General features: G+C 35.6%; 1 protein-coding gene across 2 annotated transcripts in view; it reads left to right on the top strand.

Annotated features, from left to right (window-relative positions):
• The window catches only part of ETNK1 (ethanolamine kinase 1), a 63,984-nt gene extending 49,362 nt beyond the window's left edge, over nucleotides 1-14,622 (top strand). Inside the window, exons 5-9 of one of the 2 annotated variants that reach the window (XM_035707573.2) lie at nucleotides 2-85; nucleotides 1,783-1,943; nucleotides 8,462-8,535; nucleotides 8,879-8,993; nucleotides 9,933-14,622. In XM_035707573.2, the coding sequence (XP_035563466.1) occupies nucleotides 2-85; nucleotides 1,783-1,943; nucleotides 8,462-8,535; nucleotides 8,879-8,951 (392 nt within the window). In that variant the 3' untranslated portion in view covers nucleotides 8,952-8,993; nucleotides 9,933-14,622. Of the gene's footprint in view, nucleotide 1; nucleotides 86-1,782; nucleotides 1,944-8,461; nucleotides 8,536-8,878 lie in introns of both variants that reach the window. The other variant, XM_049102222.1, reaches the window with a different exon arrangement.
• Nucleotides 14,623-26,857: the final 12,235 nt, after the last annotated feature.

The following is a 26,857-nucleotide window of genomic DNA, read 5'->3' as shown; positions in this document are numbered from 1 at the left end:
GGTGATGTACAGTTCATTGATTATGAATATTCTGGATACAACTACCTGGCATATGATATCGGAAATCATTTCAATGAATTTGCAGGTAAAATCGAGGGTATAACTAAAGGAGCAGCATATATAACTTTGAAATAATTATTTGAGAACTGTTTTTTTGGTTTATAGTTTTTCTTTAGAGAAGTTCACCTGGGACGTTCCAGGGACAACATTTTTTTTTTTTTCTTTTTTTCTTTTTTTTCAGGGCCAACATTTAAAAATTCCTTCTTGACCTTGTACTTTGTTTTTCTTTATTATTGGAGGAGGGAGAAGAGATGACCCTTTCCTTAATTCCTTAAGGAAAATAAGAAAAAAATAATACTTGTGACTTAGATTGACATAGTGTAACACCTTACACTCCTTCCTCCTTCCTCCAGTAATCTCATCTCACTTTTTCCTCCTGTCAATTAGGTTATGTTCCCAGTTTACAAATGGAGAAAGTAACTTAGCAAGATCACATTTATTTATTTATTTATTTATTTATTTATTTATTTATTTATTTATCTATCCCACATTTTATGATTATATTTGGAAACAAGGAATGTTCTAAAACTAAAGATTAGGAAATTCCCCTGGATGGTTTATACTTAGGAGGGACTTTTCACTGCTGAATTTTTATTTGTATACATTCATGCATTCCTATTTTTTTCATTTACTTAAGGTTATCAGACTGGGAAAAAGTTGGAGGGGGTTTTAATTGACATGTTTTTATTTTTTATTTTATTTTAATTAATTAATTAATTTTAATTGACATGTTTTTAGTTATTTCCCTACAACAGACTTTTCATATACATGCTATATCCCCACACATGTGCTGTACATATTTTCACTTATCGTCGGGAGGGAAAGCAGCTGTGCATATAATGGGACATCACCAAATCCATGTTAGTATAATGTGTAGTCACTGCTGTCAGTATGAAATAGGAAACTCTCCAGTGGTCCTAATATGATTTTGTGTAGGAAAAATTGAGCTAAGCTTGCAAGTTAGGTAGAATTTGAGATGTGCAGATAGAACAGAAAGGAAAGCACTACAGGAAGGAGGAAGAAAATGTCAATGTGAGTGCACCTGTTTGTAGGATGTAAAACTCATGAAGGAGAGTACAGGGGTTGGGTTATAAGACCAGAGAAGCAAAGTTTGGACCAAGTTATGTAGAACTTTGAGTGCGAGGCTTAAAAAAAAAAAAAAAAAGTATGAACTTAATTTTTTAGATTAGCATTTTTTTTTAAACTGCTTATCTTAAAATCAAATTTGTGGGTTAATTATTTTAAAGTACAGAATAGAAAAGAAATAGAAAATATCCAAGTTGGAAGGTGTATAGTTAGGGTCGATATTGTTTTGTGGAACTTAATACCAGTAGAGTGTATCAAAGTTCAATATGAAATGTATTTCTTAACCCCATGAGTAATGGTCAAAAATGTTTTTAGAGCTGCAGTTCTAGGAAATGCTCTAAGTATTAGTTTGCATAATAATCTGAAGTACTTATTAAATGAAGATTTGGGGCTTTTATGGTTGGTGGTTCAAGCTTCACACTCTCAGAAGAAATTGAAGCAATGAGAATTGATTTCATGATGATGAAATGTATTGTGCTTTAGAGTTTAAGCTGGAATACTTTATGTATTTTTGTTTATTATTTTAATGCTATTTACTTAACATCTAATTATTTAGGATTTCTTTAGGGGTTATTAAAGCATATAGAAGACATTGTGTTTTAAAAATCTTTTAAGTGTATTTTTTTTCCGTATTAGGTGTGAGTGATGTAGACTATAGTCTCTATCCAGACAGACAACTACAGGGCCAGTGGCTGCGTTCTTACCTTGAAGCCTACAAAGAATATAAAGGCTTTGGGACTGAAGTTACTGAAAAGGAGGTAGAAATACTCTTCATTCAGGTCAATCAGTTTGCGTTGGTAAGTTTAAATATAAACAATGAAAGAGTTTTTGTAAGATTCTTTATTTTATTTTTTAAGTTTTTTAAATGTATTTATTCAAGAGACACACACAGAGAGAGGCAGAGACATAGGCAGAGGGAAAAGCAGGCTTTATGTGGGGGAGCCTCGGGATCATGACCTGAGCCAAAGGCAGATGCTTCAACCACTGAGCCACCCAGATGCCCCAATAAATAAAATCTCTTTTCCCTGCATCCTCTGGCAAGTTCCTCTTACTCCATTTGGACATGTCTTAAATACTGTTTCTTCCTCTGGGACTCTTCCTTCCTTGATCACTTGTCACAAAGACGGCATATACATAATTTCTAAAACTTGATTTGAGGGGTGCTGGGGTGGCTTAGTCATCAGGTATCTTCTTTTGGCTCGGGTCATGGTCTTAGGGTGCTGGGATTGAGTCCTGCGTTGGGCTCCCTGCTCAGCAGGGAGCCTGCTTTCTCTCTCTCTCTCCCGTTGCTCATGCTCTCTCTTTCAAATAAGTAGATAAAATCTTTAAAAAAAAATCTGATTTGATAAGTGGGAAAAAAATTTTTTTAAAGATTTTGTTTATTTTTAGAGAGTGCATGCAGGCATACACAGGTAGGGAAAGGGGCAGAGGTGGAGAGGGAGAGGGAGACGGAGAGAATCCCAGGTAGATTCCATGCCTAGTGAGCATGGAACCTGACCATAGAACCCGAAGCTGTGTCCTGCAACCCTGAGATCATGATGTGAGCCATCCAGGTGCCCTGGAAAAGAGGTTTGACTAAAATTAGGATATAGATATTTCTTAATAAATGGCTGGTTAAATATTTGTTTATTGCTGAGGGCGTGAGCAGACTTGGAAATATTAAAAGATTTCACGTGTTTCTGATTGTTTACTATAATTAATATTAAGATGGTAAACAAAAGTAGGTATTTGCATTATAAAATCAAATAAAGTGTACATATGGATTTTTTAAGCTGTGCAGAGTTTTTAGGCACATTGTTTTCAGACTTCAGATTATTTCTAAGTGAAATCTTAAAGAGTTTTTAGGGGTTTTTCAGGAAACAGTTCAAGGATACATTGTTAGTTACTGATTCATCATATAAAGCCTTGAATTTTTCTTTCCAACAGATGAGTAGCCTAGAAATTAAAATGCCCTTTGATAGACTTACATATCTATAACTTCCAAGTCTGAAAGAAATAGTATAAGTAAATCACACAGAATATTACATTATTTTATTTGGACTTAAATTTTCTCTGCCATTTTGGGGAATGCAAATGATGAAAAAACTGTTTCCTACATTTCCTTTTCATCCATTTAAGAGTCTAATGGTAGATCTAAATTTTTCATTTTTCATCCCCCAAAAAGGTACTACCTGCCAAGATGAGATTTTTGTGAAGTTTTAAGTATAATCCTTCTCTAGTGTAGAATCATTTAGTTATTTTACACTACTGTAGGAATGAATGCTGCTTGAAATGGTAAGAAGAGCTGGTTTGATGTTATTTTTAGGTGTAGAATTTCCCACTTTCAGTCTTTTCTGCTTATAAAACCAGCCTAATAGGAAGAAATTACAATAGCATCCACAGATGATTTTTATATCACTTAAAATATGCCTGGTGGTTTAGATTAGCGTTCTTAACCTTTTTGGTCTCAGGATTCTCTTTACACTTTCAATATTTTTTTTGAGGACCTCTATGAGCTTTTGTTTATTTAGGTTAATTATCAGTATTTATCTTATTGAAAATTAAAACAAATTGAAAATATTTATTAAGTAAATCTTTTTTAAATGATAAATTTGTAGGGGTGCCAGGGTGGCACAGTCTTTTAAGTGTCTCACTCTTGGTTTTGGCTCAGGTTGTGATCTCAGGATTGTGGGATTGAGCCCTACATTGGGCTCTATGCTCAGCGTGGAGCCAACTTGAGATTCTCTCTTTCCCTCTGCCCCTCCCACTTGTTCTCCCTTCCCCAAATGAATAAATCTTAAAAAATGAACTTGTTAACATCAAACAGCAACTAATTAATTAATTTATTTATTTATCTGCGATTTTAATATTTGTTTGTTTATTTATTTATTAATTATTTTTTTATTTACTCATGAGAGACACAGAAAGAGAGAGAGGGGCAGAGACATAGGCAGAGGGAGGAGACTCCATGCAGGAATCTTGATGTGGGACTCGATCCCAGGACCTCGGAATCAAGCCCTGAGCCAAAGGCAGACGCTCAACCACTGAGCCACTCAGGTGTCCATAAATAGCATTTGAAAATGAAAAATAACCATTTCCCAAAACAAAACAAAAGAATGGCATTATGTTACACTTTTGCAAATCTCTGTACTACTGGCTTAATAAAAGCTAGATTCCTTTTTTTTTTTTTAAAGACTTTATGTATTTGACAGCACACACAAACGGGAGTGGCAGGCAGAGGGAGAGGCGGAGAAGTAGACTCCCTGCTGAGCAGGGAGCCCTATGTGGGGAGTCTTGGGATCATGACCTGAGCCTGAAGACAGATGTAAAAGCTAGATTCTTATATCTTCTTTTGCATTTCATTTGTTGCAATGTATGGTTTGGTTAAAGTATATAAAAAACGTTCTGTTTCACCCACATGTTGTTGGAAGAGATGAATATTTTGCCTTTTCAGATAGTTGTGGATATTCTCTTTGATACTTCACCAAAAGTCAGCAAGTGATTATTTCTTAAAGGTTAATTGTAATGTGCAGTCTGAAAATATCAGTTAACTTTTTGTACTCCAGTACGTTATAATCCATTGGTTATGTTGCACTTTGAATGGTTCTTTTAGCAGTACATGATTTTGTAGTTTTAACATTATTAAGTGTTATTTGGAAAATACTGATCATTGAGTTGTATAGATCTTTGTTGAAACATCTTATATGATATAAAAATATCACATCCATTGATAACAATCAGTATCATCAGAAAAAGTTTTGAGAAGCTGCTAAGCTCACAGAATCAAATACAAGTTTTCCAAAGTTCTAATTTTAGGTTGAATACTTGAAGACCATCATTGGCAACAAATACTGTCAATTATTTTCATTGAAATGAGAAGTTCCCCCTTTTTTTAATCTGAGAAATATCTGCTAACTGCCCAACTCTAATACCTAGTTTGAATGTCACTTAATTCTTTCAAGTAAAAATGATGTTCCAGTAAAAATGTACAAATTCAGCTCGTAACTTGGTCATAAATGTTTTTCCTTGAAAGAACCTTTCTCTTGGTATAAATTTAATAAAATTAATAGTTTCACTGGCTTCATAAAGGACATTCTTTAGTGAGACTGGCCTTTTACTGTGTGTAGAGATGATGTGAGTGTGTGTGAATGTTTGCTGCCACTGCCTTGATGCACTGTAAAGGGCCGATAGCTTCACCCACCATTGCTTTTAAACCATCAGTGCAGATATTAAAATAGTCATAGGGCAAGTAACATATTAATAATATTATAAAAAATAGTTTTGGGCCTCAGTAATCTCCCATGGTTGGGAGCCATTCTTTTAGACTTTAAAAAGAAGGAAGGCGCATCTCCTCTCATAATTCACTTCTCAATACCTGAGTACTTCCTCAGGTAGAATAAACCATTTTTGAAAAAATTTATTTTTATCATCCTTATTTTATATAATGGTATTAATTAACATTTTATTGAATGTTTGTTATATACTAGGTATAGAGACTAGGCTCTGATATGTGTTTTTTCCACACCATTGAGTAGTTCTCTGATTCTCAGCTGTGACTGTGTGAGCTTCAATTTTGTAAATAAGTGTCAGATCCCACAGGTTAAGGTTTCAATCTCACAAAACTGCACCCCACTATCCTCCTTTTCAGATGTCAGTTGCAAGTCTCAGTTGTTCTTCTTACCCACTGGCTATAAATCCGAGGTTTCTGAAACTTCCTCTTTGGATACAATTAATTTGTTAGAGTGGCTTGTAGAACTCAGAGAAGCTTTTAAATATGTTTATTGGTTTATTATAAAGAAACAGAGGAATAGTGAGATGAAGAGGTATATAGGGCAAGGTCCAGAAGAGTTCTGAGCTTGGGAACTTCGGTTCTCTAGGAGGTTAGGGCATACCACCCTCCAGCATGTGAATGTGTTCTGGTTCACCAGGCCTGGAAGCTCTTTGAACCCCCACCTTTGGTTATATGGAGACTTCATTACGTAGGCAAGATTGATGAAAACATTGGCCATTGAAAACTGAACTCGGTCTCATGCCCCTCTCCCTTCTCTGAAGGTGGTGAAATAAGGGGCTGGAAGATCCATCCCTCTACAATCACATGGTTAAGTTCCCCTGGATCCAGTCCTCTAGAGGGGGTTTCCAAAAGTCTCCTCATTACTTATACTTTTATTGTTCTGGAACTATTTCGGAAACTTAGGATAAGAGATCAAATGTTATTAACAAGATGTTGCCATTGCTCTTATGTTTAGGAAATTCTGAGGATTTGGGGAACTATAATCCAGAAACAGTGGATGAAGGCCAAATATGTAATTCTTTTATAAAACATAATATCACATCTGCATTTTGCAGATGAGAAAATAAAGGTACAGATGGGTTAATTAAATTGCTCAAAGCCATGCAGCTAGTAATTTTTTTCAACTTGACTCCAGAGTTCAGCTTTTTTTTCCCCCCTTTAAGTTAATTGTTAGGGCTCATGTGCATGTACTTTAGTTGTTTACTCTTTACTACATCATTTATTCTTTTCTTTATCTGTATATGAAGGGAAGTTTTAGGGATGCCTGGGTGGCTCAGTGGTTAAGCATCTGCCTTCGGCTCAGGGTGTGATCCTGGAGTCCTGGGATTGAGTCCCACGTCGGGCTCCCTGCCTGGAGCCTGCTTCTCCTTCTGCCTGTGTCTCTGCACCTCCCCCCCCCATGTCTCTCATGAATAAATCTTAAAAAAAAAAAAAAAAATGAAGGGAAGTTCTATATCCCGATAGTGATTTTTTTAAGGAAGTTAAAAACAAAGTGCAAGAGTAATTTTTAAATGGATTTTTTAAAAAAGATTTTATGTATTTATTCATGAGAAAGACAGAGAGAGAGAGAGACAGAGACCTAGGCAGAGGAGAAGCAGGCTCCATGCAGGGAGCCCGACATGGGGACTCGATCCCGGGTCTCCAGGATCACGCCGTGGGCTGAAGGCGGCGCTAAACCGCTGGGCCACTGCGGCTGCCCTTAAATAGATATTTTTACAGCAACATACTTTAAAGACCTCTTTAGTTTTAAATTTAGAGGGCAAATTTTTTGTATATGTGTGTGTGTGTGTGTGTGTGTGTGTGTGTGTATATATAATTTCCATTAATCTTTAAAACAATCCTATTGTGGAATACAGAAGGCTAATAGTTTCTCATCTTTTAAGTGATGATTATGACTAAAAATTTGTGACTTAATGAAGGTTGCAAAAGGAGTTAGTGACAGAACCTGGACATAAACCCTCATAGTTCTCAATTAAAATTTAAAATCCTTTCTCATGTACTGTGTTGTTTTAACTAACCAAATCGGACTTGGTTAGGTAATACCACAGCTGTGGAGTAATTTTTTTTTAAATAACTTCTGTTACGATAAGGGCTTAAAATTTTTTTTAAAAAAATATTTATTTATTCATGAGTGACACACACACAGAGACAGGCAGAGACAAGGCACAGGGAGAAGCAGGCTCCATGCAGGGAGCTCAATGTGGGACTTGATCCTGGGTCTCTAGGATCACGCCCTGGGACAAAGGCAGGCACTAAACCGCTGAGCCACCCAGACGTCCCATGATAAGGAATTTAGCTAATATAAAACCCTTTTCTTTTAAGATTTTTTTCTCTAGTAATAATAATAGATTACCTCATGGGAAGTAAAGTTTTGTTATTATCAGAATCTTAAAATATTTTCATGTTTAACTAGAAATAGATTGTAAAGTACACACACAAGTAGTTATTTTAGAGCTCCTACATGGTCATCTGTTTTTCTCTTAAGTCTTAAGACCCACTTTTCTCTGACATAAGTAAAATCATGTTACTTTATGTCATGGTTGCTTATGCAGAATTGTTGGGCCAATAAAAATTGTTTTCAGATGTTTCATGCCTAGAACATTTTTCATATTTAAATATATATTTTTTGAGATTTGGATTTTCCTTTTTGTTTACATTTTTACATAAAAAACCCAAGATGCTTTGGTAATTATGTATTTTATAGGAAAGCCTGTTAGCGATTATAATCATTAAAAACATTTAACCAATATCTATCAGTGCTTACGCTGAACTCTGTCTCTGCAAAGCAGTTACAAGAATTGGGCTCTATTTTTCAAGTGGTTATAATATATTCTGACCTTTTTGGATGTGAACAGAAGTGATCTATAGCCATCTAGGTAACTGTACACTTCAGTATTACCTGTGTTTTAAGTATTTTATATATAAAAAGCTTTAAGACAGTATTCTACATGGAGTTGGTGAAAAAGGAAAAACATTAGTTATTTGATAATTATTTTATAAAGAAATGTGTATCATAATTCTTGATTTTCCTTCCTTTCTCTTTAGGCTTCTCATTTCTTTTGGGGATTATGGGCTTTGATTCAAGCCAAATATTCCACTATTGATTTTGATTTCCTTGGGTAAGTTTAATTGTACTTATATGCATTACACATCACATTTGTCTCTCCTTTTTTTAAATTTTTTTGGATATACACACAACTCCTAGGATACACTGTAGTTATTATTTTCAGTCAAATGTTTATAAGGGTTGCATATATTTAATAATTGGTCTGCAAGGAAATCTGGTACAATCTGTTAAATACTGTATTAGAAAACTGTCCAGTAGATGGTGCAATAAACTAAAAATAAGTCCTTTGAAAAATCTTAAAACTAAAATCAGCTTAGAAGGGTGAGTGGAAAATGAAGGGGAAGGATTAAGTTTTTCATTTTTTATTAATTCTCTTGTTATTCATTTCTCACTAGGTATGCAATTGTTCGTTTTAACCAATACTTTAAAATGAAGCCTGAAGTTACTGCATTAAAAGTGCCTGAGTAAAGAAGAGATTTGATTATTTTCAAGTAGCTGAACAGTGCTTGTGTATCTTTTCTTAAGAAATTTTGAAGAGCCAATATTAAAATTCTGTTGTTTAATTTGGTTATCTTGCTTTACAAATTATGCCTCTAAACAACCATCTATTTTTTAAATAGACTGAATGATGTCAAGAAGTATACCTACTGCTATCAGTTTGTGGTGGATTAGAAGTTTGTTAAATCTGCAAAAAGGTATAAATATGTCAGTAATCCTTTGATAATTTAATCTATGTTATATGTGAATTATTTATTATAAATTTAACATAATTCTGTGACTGCTTTCATCTGTTTCATCTGTTGGTTGAGTGTAAGCAATGAAAATGTTCCAGAGAAATTTTTTTAAAGTTTTGCTTTAATAATATTAATTTTAGCAAACAGTTTAGATGTTTAGTATAACCTTTTTATCTTGATACACTATAAGAAATATGAATCATCACTCTTGAAATGCCAGATACTGGTATAGATAACTTAGGGTATTCATAAAAAAATATCTGTATATGAGGGTAAACTGTATTTACTGTCTATGTTTAGTGGTACATCATTTTGAATAGAATATTGGAAAGTGTTTTTCTTGGGGGGAATATATTTTAAAATTCTCCTTTTCCTACATATCTGGCAGTATAAATATTAACATTTATTGTATAATCCTGGAATAGATACAGTTACCAAAATCTGCATTAAATAATGTTTTCACATACTAAATATGGTCATTTAGGTTGCTAGTTCTTAAAATTTGATAATATCACTTTACTTTTTACCAAAAATTTTGTTTTACTTAGTGAGGTATTCGGTGTTTTTGTCTGTTTAGCTGGTAGAACAAATGCTAATTTTTGAAACAAAGAATGTTTATCATACTTGGGAACAAGAAAATGTCATTTAGATATTCTTTTTTACCTTCCCAGATTCATTCCTTAACAGTTGGTTTCATGTTTTCATTTGGCTCCAGTGTCTTTAGAATGATAGCAAATGATTACGTGATACATGTAGGTTCAGAGAAATAAATTAAAAGCAGTTAAATAAGGAACATTTAGGACATTGATCTACTACACTTATAATCTAACAAAATGTGAATTAAATATTCATGGTAGGAGGGCTTCTGTTTTAGTTTCTCTTTATTTTGTTTGTGTATTTTTAATTTTGTTTGGGAGTGAGAAGGTGGCAATTATTAAATGGAAGGAAGTTAGATCTTTGCGATAAGTAGGGTTCACGTTTTGAAGACTGCTGCTGTGTGGAGTTGAGCAGTCATGGTTAACTTTACTTAGAAAATTAGTCTGACAAGCTTTGCACTTTGGTCACATAAGTGCCCATGTACAAAGTTGACTTAATGAATCTGCATATTCAGAATATGCAACTACAAACATATCCTCTGAGAAATCTTCTGGGGAGTTTGATGTATTATTCCAAATGACTTATATTCTCAGATAAATGCTTTAAAATACTTGGATTATCTCAAGATGTTTAAAGCTAATAAGCAGAAACACTTAAAGGCCATTTTAAATGGTAAATTCTAGTTACATAAATAGAATCTTAAAAATCTGCTTGTGTCTATAACAGTGTTAGGCTAAGATTTGTTTTCTACCTCCCCAATGTTACAAATGTTCACTTCTGTTTTTATAAATCATATTACTGTAGGATCAATAGAATTTTACTTAATTGACTAAACGAATGGAACCAATTAAACAATTAATAGCTTTTTACATAATGTTAGAGTGAGTTTGAAAAATTGTTTTTGGTAGAATTTTCATCTGTGGTTGGTTGGAACATTATCTTTTTTTTTTTTTTTGGAACATTTTCTTAGGACAATGAATAATATGTAATACCCTTGAATGTTTTTTTTTTTTGGACTTCTGACTTTTTAAAGTGCAACAGTATATATCTTGGAGTACTATGGGAGAAGAGAAGATCAGTTTTCTATCTTACTCCATATTTTTCAAATTATTTTGAGTAGAGATTCACTGAGCCTTTGCTGGTAGAGTGCACATAGCTGCTGGCTGTGATACTCTTGTGTTTCAGAGAGATTCATATAGAACTCAATGTAAAGGGGAGTATAGGCTCTTACTTTAGCCCTAGGAGTATGCAGTGGAAGTTGGAAACAAAATGAGACATTTAAGATATTTTCCCCACATTATGGCTAGATTTTGGATGTTGTGATGCTCCCACTACCTGTACAGGTTTTTTGGGATCATGCTGCAGGCTAGTAAGAGGGTTCAAAATTGCTTCCCTTTTTATTGGCCATTTAAAGGATTCTTTCTGAAGGAGAAACATCCCTCTAAAATTTGTCATATGGCTTGCTGTTGCCTTTTATGTTACGCTAAGGAACTTGAATGCCTTACCTAATAACTCAGCTGGTAGTAAGCTCATTTTGTAAATATGAAAATGGTTGTTAGAGAAGTGGCATTCATGTATACTCATTATTGTCAGTCAATAGACCATAGTGGCCTGGATGCTTTAATAAGCAAAATTCCACATTTTTCCCCCTTTTGTTCCTTACGTACTTGTATGATCTTACCTGACCAGTAATACTTGTTTTTTCCCCCCTGTTGACCCTATGCTACCACGTGATTTTCTGGAAATCAAAGAGATGTGGTAGTAAATCATACTGTTCACATGGTCATTTGAGATCAACATGAGCACAAAACTCAACTAGGTCTGCCTGGAATGTATATAAAACAGTGTAAATAAAAATTTGTAAATTAGTGTGAATTGTATCTTGCATATGAGATTGTGTATTGTTTTGCATTCTCTTTTGTAGGTGTTTTTTTGTTTGTTTGTTTTTTGTTTTGTTTTGTTTTTGGTAAGGAAATGATACAGCTCTTTGGTTTTAGACTGGAAATAGCCAAAAATTCTGGCTGCACAGTGGGATAACAAGAGGAACTGGAAATAGGGTTTATCAGTTTTTGTTAATGTCAGTACTTATTTATTTAGCCTCTCAGTGCCTAATACGACTTTTCTTCATTCTTTAGTTGGCCATTAGTTTGTATGACATTAGACTCCTATAAGCAGTAAATAAATACACTGCGAGCTCCTTTCTTTGAGTCATGATTCTGAGCTAAAGCAAATTAAAAATATAATGTGATGATTGCAGTCTGAAGTATTATCTTTTCCTGTTTTCAAGGTTGTTAACTGTTTTCTACAAAAAAAAAACCTTGAAATTTTACATATTTCTGTGTGAATCTAAATCCCATATATATGAGATATGATAATAGATCTTAGTTCAACTTAAGCGTATCTCAGTTGGCTTCTCTAAATGTAAAATTGTTCATTATGGATTATAAAAGAAAAGACATAAGTCATGAGTAATCTTTTAATGACTGCTATTTTCATCTTCACTAAACTACAAATATTTATTTCAGCTTATAAATGTTACTAAAGCTTCCAGATTTGAAGCAGAAAAGTTCCCCAAGCACTCTCAATTAAAAGTTAAAAACTTTCACTTTAAAAATTATATACATTTTTTTTTACATTACACAAAGCTTTCTGTATCATTTTTAAATTCCTTCATAAAAGAATGAGAATACTATCAGTTTGATTTTCTGCTTTAAATTGCTTATAATAAGCATTTCAGATGCATTCCAAAGTGATACATATTTAAGCTTCTAATATTAATCATTCAGTTGATAAGACAAAATCACTAATGCTTTATGCTAGGAGGAGAGTTTTGTTATTGGCAGTAAACTTTACTACTTTCCTCAAAAGGCAAACACAATTATTGTGCACGAAGGAAATAAATTGTGTGTAGTAAAGCAGCTTTCTCTTTATTTCAAAATTGATTAGCTCTGATTTTTCTTCCTTAGTTTATTAGATTTTAGAATGTCCTTTGGATATTTTAGTTATATATTAAGATAATCTGTTTTTTTTTTTTTTTAAAGATGTTAGTTACATTGAATCAACTTTTTTTTTTCAAGTTACATATCACTTGTGTGATTACAGTGTTATGTTTTGGGTTTGATACTTTTTGGACAGAAAGGCATAGCAATTATTTTAAATGATTTTTTACCCATTTTTGAAGCTTAGTCTGTGAGTGTGTTGCTATAAAAGAAAATACTTGGGTTTGGATTACTTGAATACTTGAAAACTGAAATTAGTAAGGTATCTTACATAATTCGATTTTTCTGAACACAGTTTTTATACAAACAACTTTAATTTCTGCATCATAATTTGAAATAGAAGATTTCAACTCTTTGGACAAAAAATGATAGGCTTATAGACAAATACTGTTTTGTTTTTCAGGCATCCCAAATTCAACTTTTTATAGTAGATTTCTGTCCTAGAATCTGCTTTCTCTTTTTTCCTGTACCTAATGCACTTACTATGCTATAGATGGTATCAAATAGCAGGTTAAATAAAATCTGTGTTCATTATGAATCTTTCAGCTTTTCTAGTTATGAAAAATTGCTCTGTAAAATACTCTTAGTTCCTAAATATAGGCATATTTTTGTTTACATCCTACCCATTAATTGTATAAATACCGTTAATCATTTTAACAAAATGTTTATAAAAATTGAAAACATTATATGTTATATTGGAACTAGTTGGTGAAGGGTAAGAAGAAGCTGGCTGATTTGAATTGTTTCATTAGTTAAGTTCCAAGACTTTTTAATAAAGGAGTTTCCAGAGATAGGTTGAGACCTGGTAGTATCCATGTAAATTAGCTTTTATGATCTGGAGAAAACCCCTAAAAGCAGTGGAAGAGGCAAGAGGATTTACTTGCCATGGTTGTGGTGTGCTACTTCAGTTTTGGTAGTAACACACTGAAGTTTTTATTGTTCAGTAATCTGAAGAAGTTTCCTGTTATTTATGTGTACTAAACGAACTATAAATTGGTGGAATCTGCTAAGGGGAAACTTAATTTTAACTGTACTGTATTTAGGAACCTTTTTACAGCTGGGTGAAGTTTCCATGATTTGAAGTATTTGAATTTTAAAATATACTGTTATCATAAGAAATAAGACATGGCATTATTCCATGTTCTCAAGTGATAATTTCCTTATTGAGTTTCAGAAGAAAAAAACAAAATGAATAATTGTCACTGCGTTAGCTGTATGTTGAATTGGAAAATTGTGGCATAAAGCTTAAATTTGTGTTTATCAAATGTGAACCATAGTAGTATAATGCTGCTTTGTATATACTGTAAGTGCTACAAATAGTCTCAGCACTGAAAATGTATTGATACCTCTCAAATGAATGCAAATTTTGATGTAGGTGTTTTGATATGCCTCAGAAAGTATCTGAGTGTCTGAGAACTTGTTAATCTGTTTGGTAATGGAGATACTTCCTGTTTTTTGTTGCATATTTTCATGTTTAAAATTTAATTTTTACATTTTTACTACTGTTAATTTAAGTGTAAAATTTGTTCTGTGGATAAAAATGGGGTTGCCAGTGAAGAAAATGAAAAACAGCCTCATTCATGTAACTGCTTAAGTAAAGATACATTTTTGCCGTATGTTCATAAACTTTTAATGAAGTTGTTTGTATTTCTGTTTGAATATAAGTGACATTTTGGCTTTATTTCTGTTTAATAAGGTCTTTTACCATTGATTAAATGAAGGAATGTATCTTTTTGAAGAGATTTATATTCTGTAAATAAAAATTGGTTGTAACAATAAAGTTGGGTTCTAACTGCAGTGTACCATAAATCTTGTTATATCAACTTATTTTCGTGGTTTTTCTTTTTCAAGGGGGAGAAAACAAGACTTTTTAAAGTTAGTGTATAATTACGTATTTGATGTGATTCTTAAATTTTTTTTTTCATTTTTTCATTTTTATTTATTCATGAGACACCCACAGAGAGGCAGAGACAGACACAGGCAGAGGGGAGAAGCAGGCTCCTCGCAGGGAGCTCAATGTGGGACTTGATCCCAGGACCCTGAGATCATACCCTGAGCCAGAGGCAGATACTACTGAGCCACCTAGTCGCCCTGATTCTTAAAATTTCTAATTCTCTGATTTTATATAGTATTAAGTTTTGAAAAAAGTTTGCTTTCAGAAACTTAGTTGAGGTGAGAGTGTAGAATATTATGTAACTCAGTAAACAAATTCTGTTTACTTAGTTTAAAAATTTATTATTCCTTTAACCACTATACTTTGTATCTTCACTGCAATTAGGGTGAGAAACAGATAAAGACACTGGAAAAAAAAAGACACTGTCTGGGACTTATTAGCATCTTAGTCTAGGCAGAGAGTATCCATTTAATCAATGTTTATTAAGCTTTAATTATCAGGTAATGTGATAGATGGTGGAGATACAAAGATATGATCTGTACTGTCAGATAGTAATGAAGATCAGTTCTCCATAACAAAAATAGTCAGTTCTGTGTGTGTATTTGTGTGCGTTATAAAATATTTTCCAAGTTGGGCTTATCTAGTGTTTCCTAGATAAATAGGTAGATAAATTTCTATTCTAGATAAAATTCTAGATAAATTTCTATTAGAATGAGGTATGTATCACCAGCCAAAATACTACAAAAGTGAAGTGTCTTTTTATGACTGTAACACATCTGAAGAACTCATTATTGATGTTGATTTTCAACACTTGGTCAGAGTAGTATTCTGTGTCTTCACTCTGTAGTGTTTATTTTTCCCCTCGTGGGGAAATAAGCAATCTGTGGAGAGAAACTTTAAGATTATGTTTAGTATTTTGCTTGTTGTCAAAGGTCCCATTTCTCTTCTCTCACTTAGCAACACTTGATAATTGTCTAATCTTTATGATAGCTGTAAGATACACATTTTTCAGTTCTGCTACATGGTACACATATATCATTTTATTATAAGGAATCCTCCATGTGTATCTATATATCATCTACCATTTGTGTGACTTTTTTTAAAGTATAGACTCTTAGGTTTCTATTTTGTTTAGTAGATTATAATCTGTTACTATACTTATTTACATTGATGTTAAAATGTCTGAGATTTGGCTTGGGGGAGCCCCATCAGATCTGGCTCCTTTTGATGTACCAGACATGTTTTGAGCACTTCCTTACTTTATAGTAAAATAAGATGTTCCATACTAATTTTGGAACCTTTCGGAGCCTTGGAATCAGCCATTTTTCCAAGGAACTGGTGTGTGTGTGTGTGTGTGTGTGTGTGTGTGTGTGTGTGTTTTGAGAATAATACTTAGAAACTTAAATCTGAGAACTAGTTATGCTCATGAATTCTGGGATATCACAGACAGAGCAAGGAAACACACACATTTGTATGTAAATATATATTTTACGAATTGTTAGTACACTTCAATTTTTTTTAAATTTTTATTTATTTATGATAGTCACAGAGAGAGAGAGGCAGAGACACAGGCAGAGGGAGAAGCAGGCTCCATGCAGGGAGCCGGACCTGGGGATCCCAGGTCCCCAGGATCACGCCCTGGGCTAAAGGCGGCGCCAAACCGCTGAGTCACCTGGCTGCCCTATTTTGAAATCATTTAAAACTTATAGAAAAGTCACAAGAATAGTTCAGTGCAATGCCATACATCCTTATTCAAAGACCCTCAATATTTCACTTCCTTTTCTTTATCCTATTCTTTTTTTTTTTTTTTTTTTTTTTTTATTTTTTATTTTCTCTTTATCCTATTCTTTTTATTTCTTTTGGCGAATTATTTGAGAGCAGTTTGCACACATAAATCTCATTTACCTCTCAATACTTGTATTTCCTAAGAACATTGTCTTTTCACCTCCATTTTTCCTTGTGTATGTAGTGTGTTATTTTTTTCTAGCTCTCAAGATTTCTTTTTAGTTGGTTTTCAACAATTTATGATGTATTTAAATGTGCATCCTTTGAATTATCCTGCTTAGGTTTCAGCCTTTTTGAATCTGTAGGTTTATCTTTTACCAAATTTGGGGGGGAATTTCCACCTTTTATTCAGGTATATATTCTGACCCATTCTCTTTTCTCTGTGATTCTCCAAAGATTGCTTGATGTTGTATTACAGGTCATACTAATGCTCTGTTCATTTTACCCCCAATATCCATTTTCTTTTTTTCGGGCTGGAGTATTTATTGGTCTGTATTCATATTTCACCGATGTTTTCTCCCATCTCATTTCCAGACTGCTGTTACGCCTGTCCAGTGGCTTTTTTTCATTTTGGGTATCATTATTTTCAGTTCTAGAATCTCCGTTTGATTATTCTTAAAGTTTCCATTTCTTTCCTGAGATTTCCTATTTATCATGCACAGAGTCATCTTTACATCTTTGAGCATAGCTGTAATAGTTTTAAAATCCTCATCCACTAATTTCAACTTAGTTGTTGAAAAATACAAAAATAAGATAAAATTTTCAGTTTTTTTAGCTTTAGCTTGGCTGCTTGGAGTATGCCCCACACACGCATAGTTCAAAGGTCAGAGATTTGGGCAGAGTAGATATATGCAGATTTTAGTGCCATCTCTTTCTGGGTCTTTTTGGAATTTCTTTTTTTTTTAAATTTTTTATTTATTTATGATAGTCATATCACAGAGAGAGAGAGAGAGAGAAACAGGCAGAGACAGAAGCAGGCTCCATGCACCAGGAGCCCGACGTGGGATTTGATCCCGGGTCTCCAGGATCGCGCCCCGGGCCAAAGGCAGGCGCTAAACCGCTGCGCCACCCAGGGATCCCATGGAATTTCTTTTCATACTTTCCAGCTGTTGAGGTTGCCTTGAACTCTGTCCTCTTTCTTCAAGTAAGACTACAGGGTTTCTGAGTTTTAGTGACACCACAATCTCTGACTTGTAAGGCTTGCCCTCAGGCATAATGTTAGTAAGATGGGAAACCCCGTGTCTGTCTGTCTCTCTTTTTAAGTGTAAATTCTGCTCTAGTTTCTTTTTGCTATTGGTTGCTCTTTACTGCTTTTAGATAGTTTTATGTATTATATCTCAAGTTTATGGTTATCTCTGGGAACCCTGATCCAATAGGAGTTACTCCTCTATCATTCGATGTAGAGTCTTTTTATCTTAGCCTTTTTATTTGGGAATATAATTGATACTTTAAATTGGTATGGATGTTAAATGCTCTGAAATTTTCTCTAAATATACTTTCAACCAAATACTATATATTCTAACTTGCAGTGTTTTAATTACTATTTTCAGGAATTGTGTAATTTGTTTCTTTTTACTCAAGAGTTGTTTAATAGAAAGTTGTTTAATTTCTAGGTGGAAAGACCTTTTTGATTTTTGTTCTTAATATCTTGGTTTTTTTTTTTAAGGTTTTATTTATTTATTCATGAGAGACACAGAGAGAGAGGCAAAGACACAGGCAGAGAGAGAAGCAGGCTCCATGCAGGGAGCCCGATGGGGGACTCGATCTGGGGACTCCAGGATCACACCCTGGGCCAAAGGCAGGCACTCAACTGCTGAGCCTCCCAGGCGTCCCTCTTGATTTATTTCAAGTCTTTGTAATATTTCTACTTGATGGAAAGTATTGATGTTTTGACTTAATATATAATCCAATTTTGGGAATGTTCAATGTATTTTTGAGAAGGTATATTCTCTATTGTCAGGGTGTGGTGTTAGACACACAAATACGGTCTGTCCTCACTATTCATGGATTCCATATTTATGAATTTGCTTTTTTGATGAAATTTATTTGTAACCCCAAGGTCAGTTCTTGGGGCTCTTTTGTAATCATTTGCAGACATGCACACGTGCAGAGGGATGAAAGATCTGAGTGCCTAACATGCACATTCCCAGCTGAAGTTGAACAAACTGACACTTAAACAAAATGTCCTTTTCACCATATATTTAGTGCCACATATTTTACATTTTTGTGCTTTTGTTGGCATTGTCACTGCTTAAAATGACCTTCAAACATAGTACTGAAGGCTTGCTTGGTTTACTGTCAGTTCTCTTCAGCTTCGGATCTTCTTACCCCTTGCCTTATACTTTGCGATAGAGCAACACCTGTCTGCTTATAGTTCTGGCACATACCATACCAGTCTTGAACATTCACTTACTTGTACTTATTTTCATGCTTCTAATCCTCTTGACCAGGTTAATTCTTACTTGCTAAAGCTTTTAAAAGATACTCAAACTTCTCGGGAAGTGTCACTTCCAGAAAGCCATCTCTGCTTGGTTAATCATCAATTCTGGCCCTCTTCCCTCACCTCACTGCAGTGCCCAAGAACACCTCGTATTAGAGAACTTAACTCATTGCTGTTTATGAGTTTGCCTCCCTGAATAAATTTTTTAAAATATTTATTTGAGACAGAGAGAGAGCGTGCGTGCTCATGAACACGGGGTGGGGTGGAGGAGGGCGAAGCCGACCCCTGGTAGGTCCGGAGTGGGGCTCGATCCCAGGACCCTGAGATCATGACCAGAGCTGAATGAAGTCAGACGCCTAACCCAGGTGCCCGTCCCTGAGTAGATTTTATGTTCCTTAACAACGTGAGCTTTCTTTAGAACATGGTGCTAGGTTACATAATGGGACCTCACTTAGTTTGTTAAATGAATGAATCAAATTAGGAAATATTTCCAATTAAACAAAAAATAAGACAGTATTAGGTCTTGGAGAGAGATAAATGCTGGAAATAACTAGAAATAGCTAGAATAACTTCCTGAGTTGACATGATACCCGAAAAGCTACTTCACTGAGGAAACCGTACTTAACTATTTTGGAAGTTAGAGATCCTTTTTTTTTTTTTTTTTTACTTTATTTTTTTACTATATACTTCTGCACGATTTGGCTTTAATTTATTTAGTTGAGCCAAAATTTACAGAAGTATGTAGATATTTTCTTAACTGTCACTGATTTCCTAGAAGTGTCCAGAACATAGTATTCTTAGAACCTAGTATGCCAGAGGCTTTTCAAGTCCCACCCAGACTATAATTTTAAAAATATATGTCTATAACATTGAGACAAGTAGTATAAGACTTCTTTCCTTTACATGAGTTTCAGTCAAAATCTGTAATTGTTATTCTCATAATACTGTGTAAATGTCAATAAAACCCAAGACAAGCATCACTGACTTATACTGGAACTTTATTATTTAAAGTGGCCATCATTAATAATTCATTATTAAGGGAACAACTTACTTTTCTCTAAAGATTTGGCAGTTGCATTGTATTATATCCTCTATTCTTAGCTGGGATATAACAAAAGAGGAATCAGCATAAAATTACTCTTTGATATACCAGGTTTTTTTTTTTTTTTTACTGTATTCTTTTAATTAAACATAAGATCATGAAACAGACATCCTAGTTTCTACTGTAATTTCTCTAGTTGGTTTTCTCAACTATATTGTGAATCTTAATAGTTGAAAATTTATTTAGTCTTTTATAAAAACATATTAGTAATTAGTTGATAAAAGATTGCCATTTTAATCTTCTCGCCACATTTTAAGAATCTAACTCAAACTGTTCCCTTTTTTCCCAGTTTTGTAACACTTGGAAAGAATTTAAAATTTTATTGTGCTTCTAGCAGTTTTTTTTCACATGGAAGCAGAAGGCTGTGTAGGTGCCTTGTAAAAGGCTGTCTCAGTGACATCCCTAACAAGAACCCAAAGCAATCCTGTTAAAAAAGATTTCTGAGTTCCAACTTTGAAATATTCTAGAAAGAAAAATAAACAAAGAAGAAAATATAACCACTTGGGGGCACCTGGGTGGCTCAGTTGGTTGAGCATCTGCCTTTAGGTCAGGTCATGATCCCAGGGTCCTCAGATCCAGCCCCTCACTGGGCTCCCTGCTAAGCGGGGAACCTGCTTCTCCCTCTCCTGCTCCCCCTAATTGTATGTGCGCTCTCGCTCGCTCTCTGTCAAACAAATAAATAATATCTATTATTAGTCTTGCTAATAGCACCAGACTTTGTAATGGTTGAGTGGAATTTAGTTTCTGCTTTTCTTTTTCCTTGTCAACTCAGAGTATCCCATTGGAAATAGCCAGAAACTAGAAGTAAATTTTGGGTAATGGAAGGATCCTGAATAGATGACAAGAACTCCCAATGACTATGAGTTTTATGGGCTTCGTTTTCTCATTGTATAACCAAAATACCTTTGAAAAGGTGTCATAAAAAATTTGGGACACTTTCATATAATTTTGTCACTTTGGCATATCACTTTTTTTTTCTTTGTTGCATTCCCTACTTAAAATTCCAGTTCCTTCAGAAGGTACATGAACTGACAATCCCACTGTATCAGAACACTGGCTAACACGGGGAGGTACCTTTGGAGCTCTCAGTCAGAGAGCTGTGAAGTATTAGGTTCTTTTTTTGAATAGGGGCCATTTTTATCTAGTTTCTGGATTGTTACGAATTGAATGTATTGCCCCCAAATTTATATGTTGTAGTTCTAACTTCCAGTGTGGCTATATTTGGAGATGGAGCGTCTAAAGAAATAATTAAGGTTAAATGAACTCAGAAGGGTGGAGCCTTGATTTGATAGGATTAGTATCCTTATAAGAAGAGACATTAGAGAGCTTGCTCCCTTACTCTCCAAGGACACACTTATTGAGGAAAGGCCATGTGAGCACATAGCATTTACAATCCAGGAAGAGAGTTCTTGGAAACCAAATCAAATGGCACCTTGATTATGGACTTCCAGCCTCTAGACTGGGAAAATAAGTGTTGTTTAAGCCCCCCAGTCTATGGCATTTTGTTTAGCCGGAGCCAAATACAGATGGTAGGAACCTGGATTGTCTTAGGATTTTTCTATTTTAAGTATATAAGGGAAGGTGTGTGTGTGTGTGTGTGTGTGTGTGTGTGTGTGTGTTAAGGATGGGAGTATATAAATATTACCTGTTTTACAGGGTACTTTCTTTCTTGCCTTAATTGAGAATAACCTTTCTCCTGAGGATACCACTTAGTCACAGTCCCCAAAGCAAAGACTGTGTATTCTTTTTTTTTTTAATTTTTTATTTTTAAGATCTTATTTATTCATGAGAGATAGGCAGAGAGATAGGCAGAGGGAGATGCAGGCTCCCCACAAGGAGCCTGATGCAGGTCTCGCTCCCCGACCCCAGGTTTACGCCTTGAGCTGAAGGGAAACGCTCAATGGCTGAGGGACCCAGGCATCCCAAGGCTGTGTAATCTTTTATTATGGCCTGTGTCTAGGGCTCAGAACACTGGATATTTTCTTAGCCTCTCACTGCTATTTCTCCTCAACAAACGCCTGCCCTATGTGAAGTTAATGAAACATGGTTATATGATACTCAAGTTGTCCTTACTGTTACACCTTCTTACTTATAAAGGGCTTCAGTATCTGAGCCACAGTCCTCTCTTTATCTCTCCGCTGCCATCACCACAGAAAACTTTGCTGTACTGTGAATATCCCTTCCAGTTAACTCAAGCTGAAAGTTCTTTGGCTTCCTCAAATTTTAGTGTTCTTCATTTTCATTTCATATCAACAGCCGATCTGCATGGTCAAAGTCTGGGCCTCATTCATCATCTGAAAATGTGCCACATTTCATATTTCATTTCAAATAAATATGAAACTTTATTATACCAGTCTTTGGTTACATTTTCCTATTTATCTAGACCTGCCTTCCTCCGTTCCTCACTTCCTTCCATCTTTCTGTCCTTCCTTTTTTGGTTCCACTTTACCTTTTCTTTTAGCTCATTAAAACCTCCAGAACTGGGGCCTCTTCTTTTTGTGTTTAAATATCCCTCTTCTGGCCTATCACTGTTGCCTAGGCTAGACACTGGGAAATCACCTGCCTGCCAGGCATCCTCAACTATTGACCACCTCCATTTTTCTCCTACCACTGTCCAGCCAATCTTTAGACTTGGCTACGTCCAACCATGTGCTTCATCCACTCCTACTTTTGGGGCTGGTCCTGCATGGTAACACAATTCTGCTAGTTGATGCTTCTAGTTAGTTCCAAAATCTCTAATGTAGCCTGGGCCATTAAGACCACTTGGCTTCCAGAGCAGAGGGCTGAGTTAATTGTATTCATCTGCTATTTTTTTAAATTTTTTTTTAGATTTTATTTATTTATTCATGAGAGACACAGAGAGAAGGCAGAGACATAGGCAGAGGGAGAAGCAGGCTCTATGCAGAGAGCCCGATGTGGGACTCAATCCCGGAACTCCGGGATCATGCCCTGAGCTGAAGGCAGATGCTCAACCGCTGAGCCACCCGGGTGTCCCATGTATTCATCTGTTAAATCTGTGTTAACACTGTTGGTCCTAATGAAGCCCTTTTAGTTAGTTCACTCTTTAATTTTTACATTTATTCCATTTTTATCCATATCCTTTACTCCTATTTCCCTACTCCTCATAAGCAACCATTTTTATTGTATAAATTTTTATTTGAATGTAGTTTTACAATATATGTGTAATTTTGTGACCATTTTTTAAATTCACATAACTAATGTTATTGATTTCATTCTGTTCTTTTTCACCAAATACTATATTTTATGTATGTATGTATGTATGTATGTATGTATGTATGTATGTATTCTATTTAGAGGGAGAGAATGAGAGCACAAGCAGGGAGAGGGGTGGAGAGAGAATCCAGATTCCACACTTAGTGTGGAGCACGACATGGGTCTCAATCTCATAATCCCAAGATCATGACCTGAACTGAAATCAAGAATCAGATGCTCAACTGACTGAGCCATAGAAGCACCCCACCAAGTACTATATTTTAAAGATTAATCTGTGTAGCTAAGTGAATATGTACCTCTAAAGTACTATATCTTAAAGCTACATAATACCTCATAGTGCTCATGCAACACATTTCACTTTCCTTTCTCCCAGTGATGGATAGCCAGGTGGCTTCCAACTCTGCCACCACCAACAGTGATATGATAATGAACTTCCTTGCACTAGTGGAACATGAGTGATAATTTCATTGGGATATATGCAAGGAGGAGAATTGCTGCGTCATAGAGAATGCATATATTTATTTTGATCAAGAAGAGCTGGATAGCTCTCTGGACTGTTCTAATGCTCCTTTTATTCGTGAATAACATTTCTATTGCATCTATATCTTCCTATCCATCATCATCTATTTCAAAAGAATATATATACATATATATATATTTATGTGTGTGTGTGTGGTGTGTGTAGAGTCAGATGTTAAACCTGCTATTATAAGTTACCTACCTTTATTTCGGTTCATATTTGCCTGGTATATCTTTTTCCCTTGTTCATGTTTAACCTTTCTGTGTCTTTCTTGCTCTGCATGGCTTTTGAATACAACATATTATTATCATGAAATTCATTGAGAGTTTCTTTTATTTATTTATTTTTAATTATTTTTCTTATTGGAGTTCGATTTGCCAACATATTAGTATAACACCCAGTGCTCATTCCGTCAAGTGCCCCCTCAGTGCCCGTCACCCAGTTGCAAGTCGCTTTTAATTGGTGAGATAAGACACTTACTTTTGGTACAATTATTAAAACTTAGTTCTATCTCAGTATTTCATATTATTTATGTATTGCACTTTCTGTTTTATTTCCTATTATATGTATAAAATTTCCTATGGCTGGGTTAAAAGTTATATATTCTATTTTTATTCTTAAGATGGTTAACTTTAATTACAAACATGCTCATATATATTTATCCTAACTAGGTAAGTATTTGAACTACCAATATTTGTATATTTATGGCAGATTTGGAAATGTGCTGCTCAGATCTCCAAGAAAAAACTGTATGGAGTGTGATTAGCTCATAGTCTCCAGCTGTTAGTTTCTTTAGGTTCTGCCTCAAACTGACATCACATTGCTTTTAGGGCAGCTCTCAGCCAATGGTAGAAAAACCTAAGGACTTCTGCACTGTGTGCGACTCTTTTAGTGGGGAGTCTTTGTGCTGGAGCTCCCCACTGATGTAGCAGAGACTGTCAGGTCTGCCTCATGGTCTGTGATTTTTGTGTGACAAATCCTGCTTCTTCCTCTTTTCTTTCATAGGTGATATTCCCCAATAGTAAGCCTGTTACATTTCAAACTCTTGTCTTGGCATTTGTTTTCCAGAAAACCCAACCTGAAACAGTTGGTGATGAGTTGTCCAAGAAAGCAATATGATAGGAGTTTGGAGCTCGTTCACTCACTATCCTAGTAGGTGGTACACAGACAGACCCTGGTACTAAGTGGCAAACTAACTGATAATGCTTCACTGATAATGAAATAGGATGGAAATGGTGGATGGAAATGGTCAGTATGATCGTTCAGGAGTTTGAAATAACAGGAAGAATGATAAATCTGAATATAATAGAATTGGATTGTTGTTAGTAAATTGCATGGACACTCTGCAGTTGGATAATGAAAAGCTAAGGTCAATTAACAGGGGATTACAAACCAAGTAATAGAGTTTATCACTTTGACGGCTTGCAATGAATTGACTGATTTTGGTGGTGGTGGGGGGAACATTATCTGTATCTTGGGACATACAATTTCTTAGTAAGGGCTCCAGGGGTTGATGCAAACTTACTGCTAGGGTGGTTCCTAGAAGCTGCAGAAAGCAGTGGCCCAATGAGCGAGATTGAAATGCCTGAATTGCCTGAATTGCCATGGTAGACATTAGAAAAAGGGTTGGCAAGTTGTACATCCTGAAATTAGGTATATGAGGCCAGAAGCCTCAACAGTATGTTTCACAAGGAGGCTTGGAAGACACAGCATTCACCAAGGCCACCAGGAATGGGCAGGTGAAAGGGTCACCAGCATCACCAAGAAGTTCAGTTAATGGCTTTCCTCTGGAAGCTAGGGTTGATAGTAGGAGAAGCTATCACAGAACCTGTCTCAGTGATAGGCAAGGATGATAGTGCTCCTGAGTGTATAGGCCAGATGGTGATGGTTAACTAGGTGGTCATGATTATCAAAGCAAACAAGCCTGAGGTAGCAGACAAGGGAGCCTGACCAGTTGAAAGTTATGGAGATTATTATCACCATTAGATGTGAGCAAGTAGGGCCCCTGCCATGAGCCCTGTGCTTTGGAGTACCTTAAGTCTTCCTCTGGTGCCTAGTCCCAGCTAGGGCTGGGACTGCCATCCAGGCAAGATACTGGAAGACTAGACCAGGTCCCACTGGCTCCAGTTCTCATTTTTCCCCTTTTAGAGCTCTTTGGCCCTCTACCCTACCTCTGGGATCAACCAGATGCCCCGACAAGCCTGGAGACTCATGCTTCTGAGGTTGTCCTGGAGCCCTTTGGCCAGGCCTCATTTCTAGGAGGCCAGCCAGGTGAACAGATCACTCTTGTTCATTATGGTATTTTCTTATGGGATCATGTCAGCAGTGTGCTGATAAATGTTTAACAATTAGCTCTCTCACAAAAAAGCCCTGAAGTTTACTGATTCCCAAGGTGTAAATATTCTCATGATGGCCAATTTGAGGCTACTACCACGATGTCACTGAATGCAGAGCTGGGAAGGGATGTTAACAGTTGGCTCTCATGAGCTAGTACCAACCACCTCTAGCATATCAATAGATCATTTAAGACCACTGCCTAGGGATCCCTGGGTGGCGCAGCGGTTTAGCGCCTGCCTTTGGCCCAGGGCGTGATCCTGGAGACCCAGGATCGAATTCCACGTCGGGCTCCTGGTGCATGGAGCCTGCTTCTCCCTCTGCCTGTGTCTCTGCCTCTCTCTCTCTCTCTGTGTGACTATCATAAATTAAAAAAAAAAAAAAAAAAAGAAAAAGACCACTGCCTAAATAGTTCTGACACACTGGTTGTGGCATGACTGATTCCTGTAGGACCAGAATGAGTGTAGGATTCTGGCCTACAAATGGTTTACTGCTGATTCTTGGGTTTGTTTTTTTTTTTTTTTTTAATTTTTAATTTTTATTTTTTATTTATTTATGACAGTCACAGAGAGAGAAAGGGAGAGAGGCAGAGACACAGGCAGAGGGAGAGGCAGGCTCCATGCACCGGGAGCCTGACGTGGGATTCGATCCCGGGTCTCCAGGATCGCGCCCTGGGCCAAAGGCAGGCGCCAAACCGATGTGCCACCCAGGGATCCCTGATTCTTGGGTTTGAAC

The sequence above is a fragment of the Canis lupus genome, chromosome 27 (assembly GCF_003254725.2).
Source record: "Canis lupus dingo isolate Sandy chromosome 27, ASM325472v2, whole genome shotgun sequence".
NCBI classification, from domain to species: Eukaryota; Metazoa; Chordata; class Mammalia; order Carnivora; family Canidae; genus Canis; species Canis lupus.
This window is presented reverse-complemented; position numbering and strand designations above follow the sequence as displayed.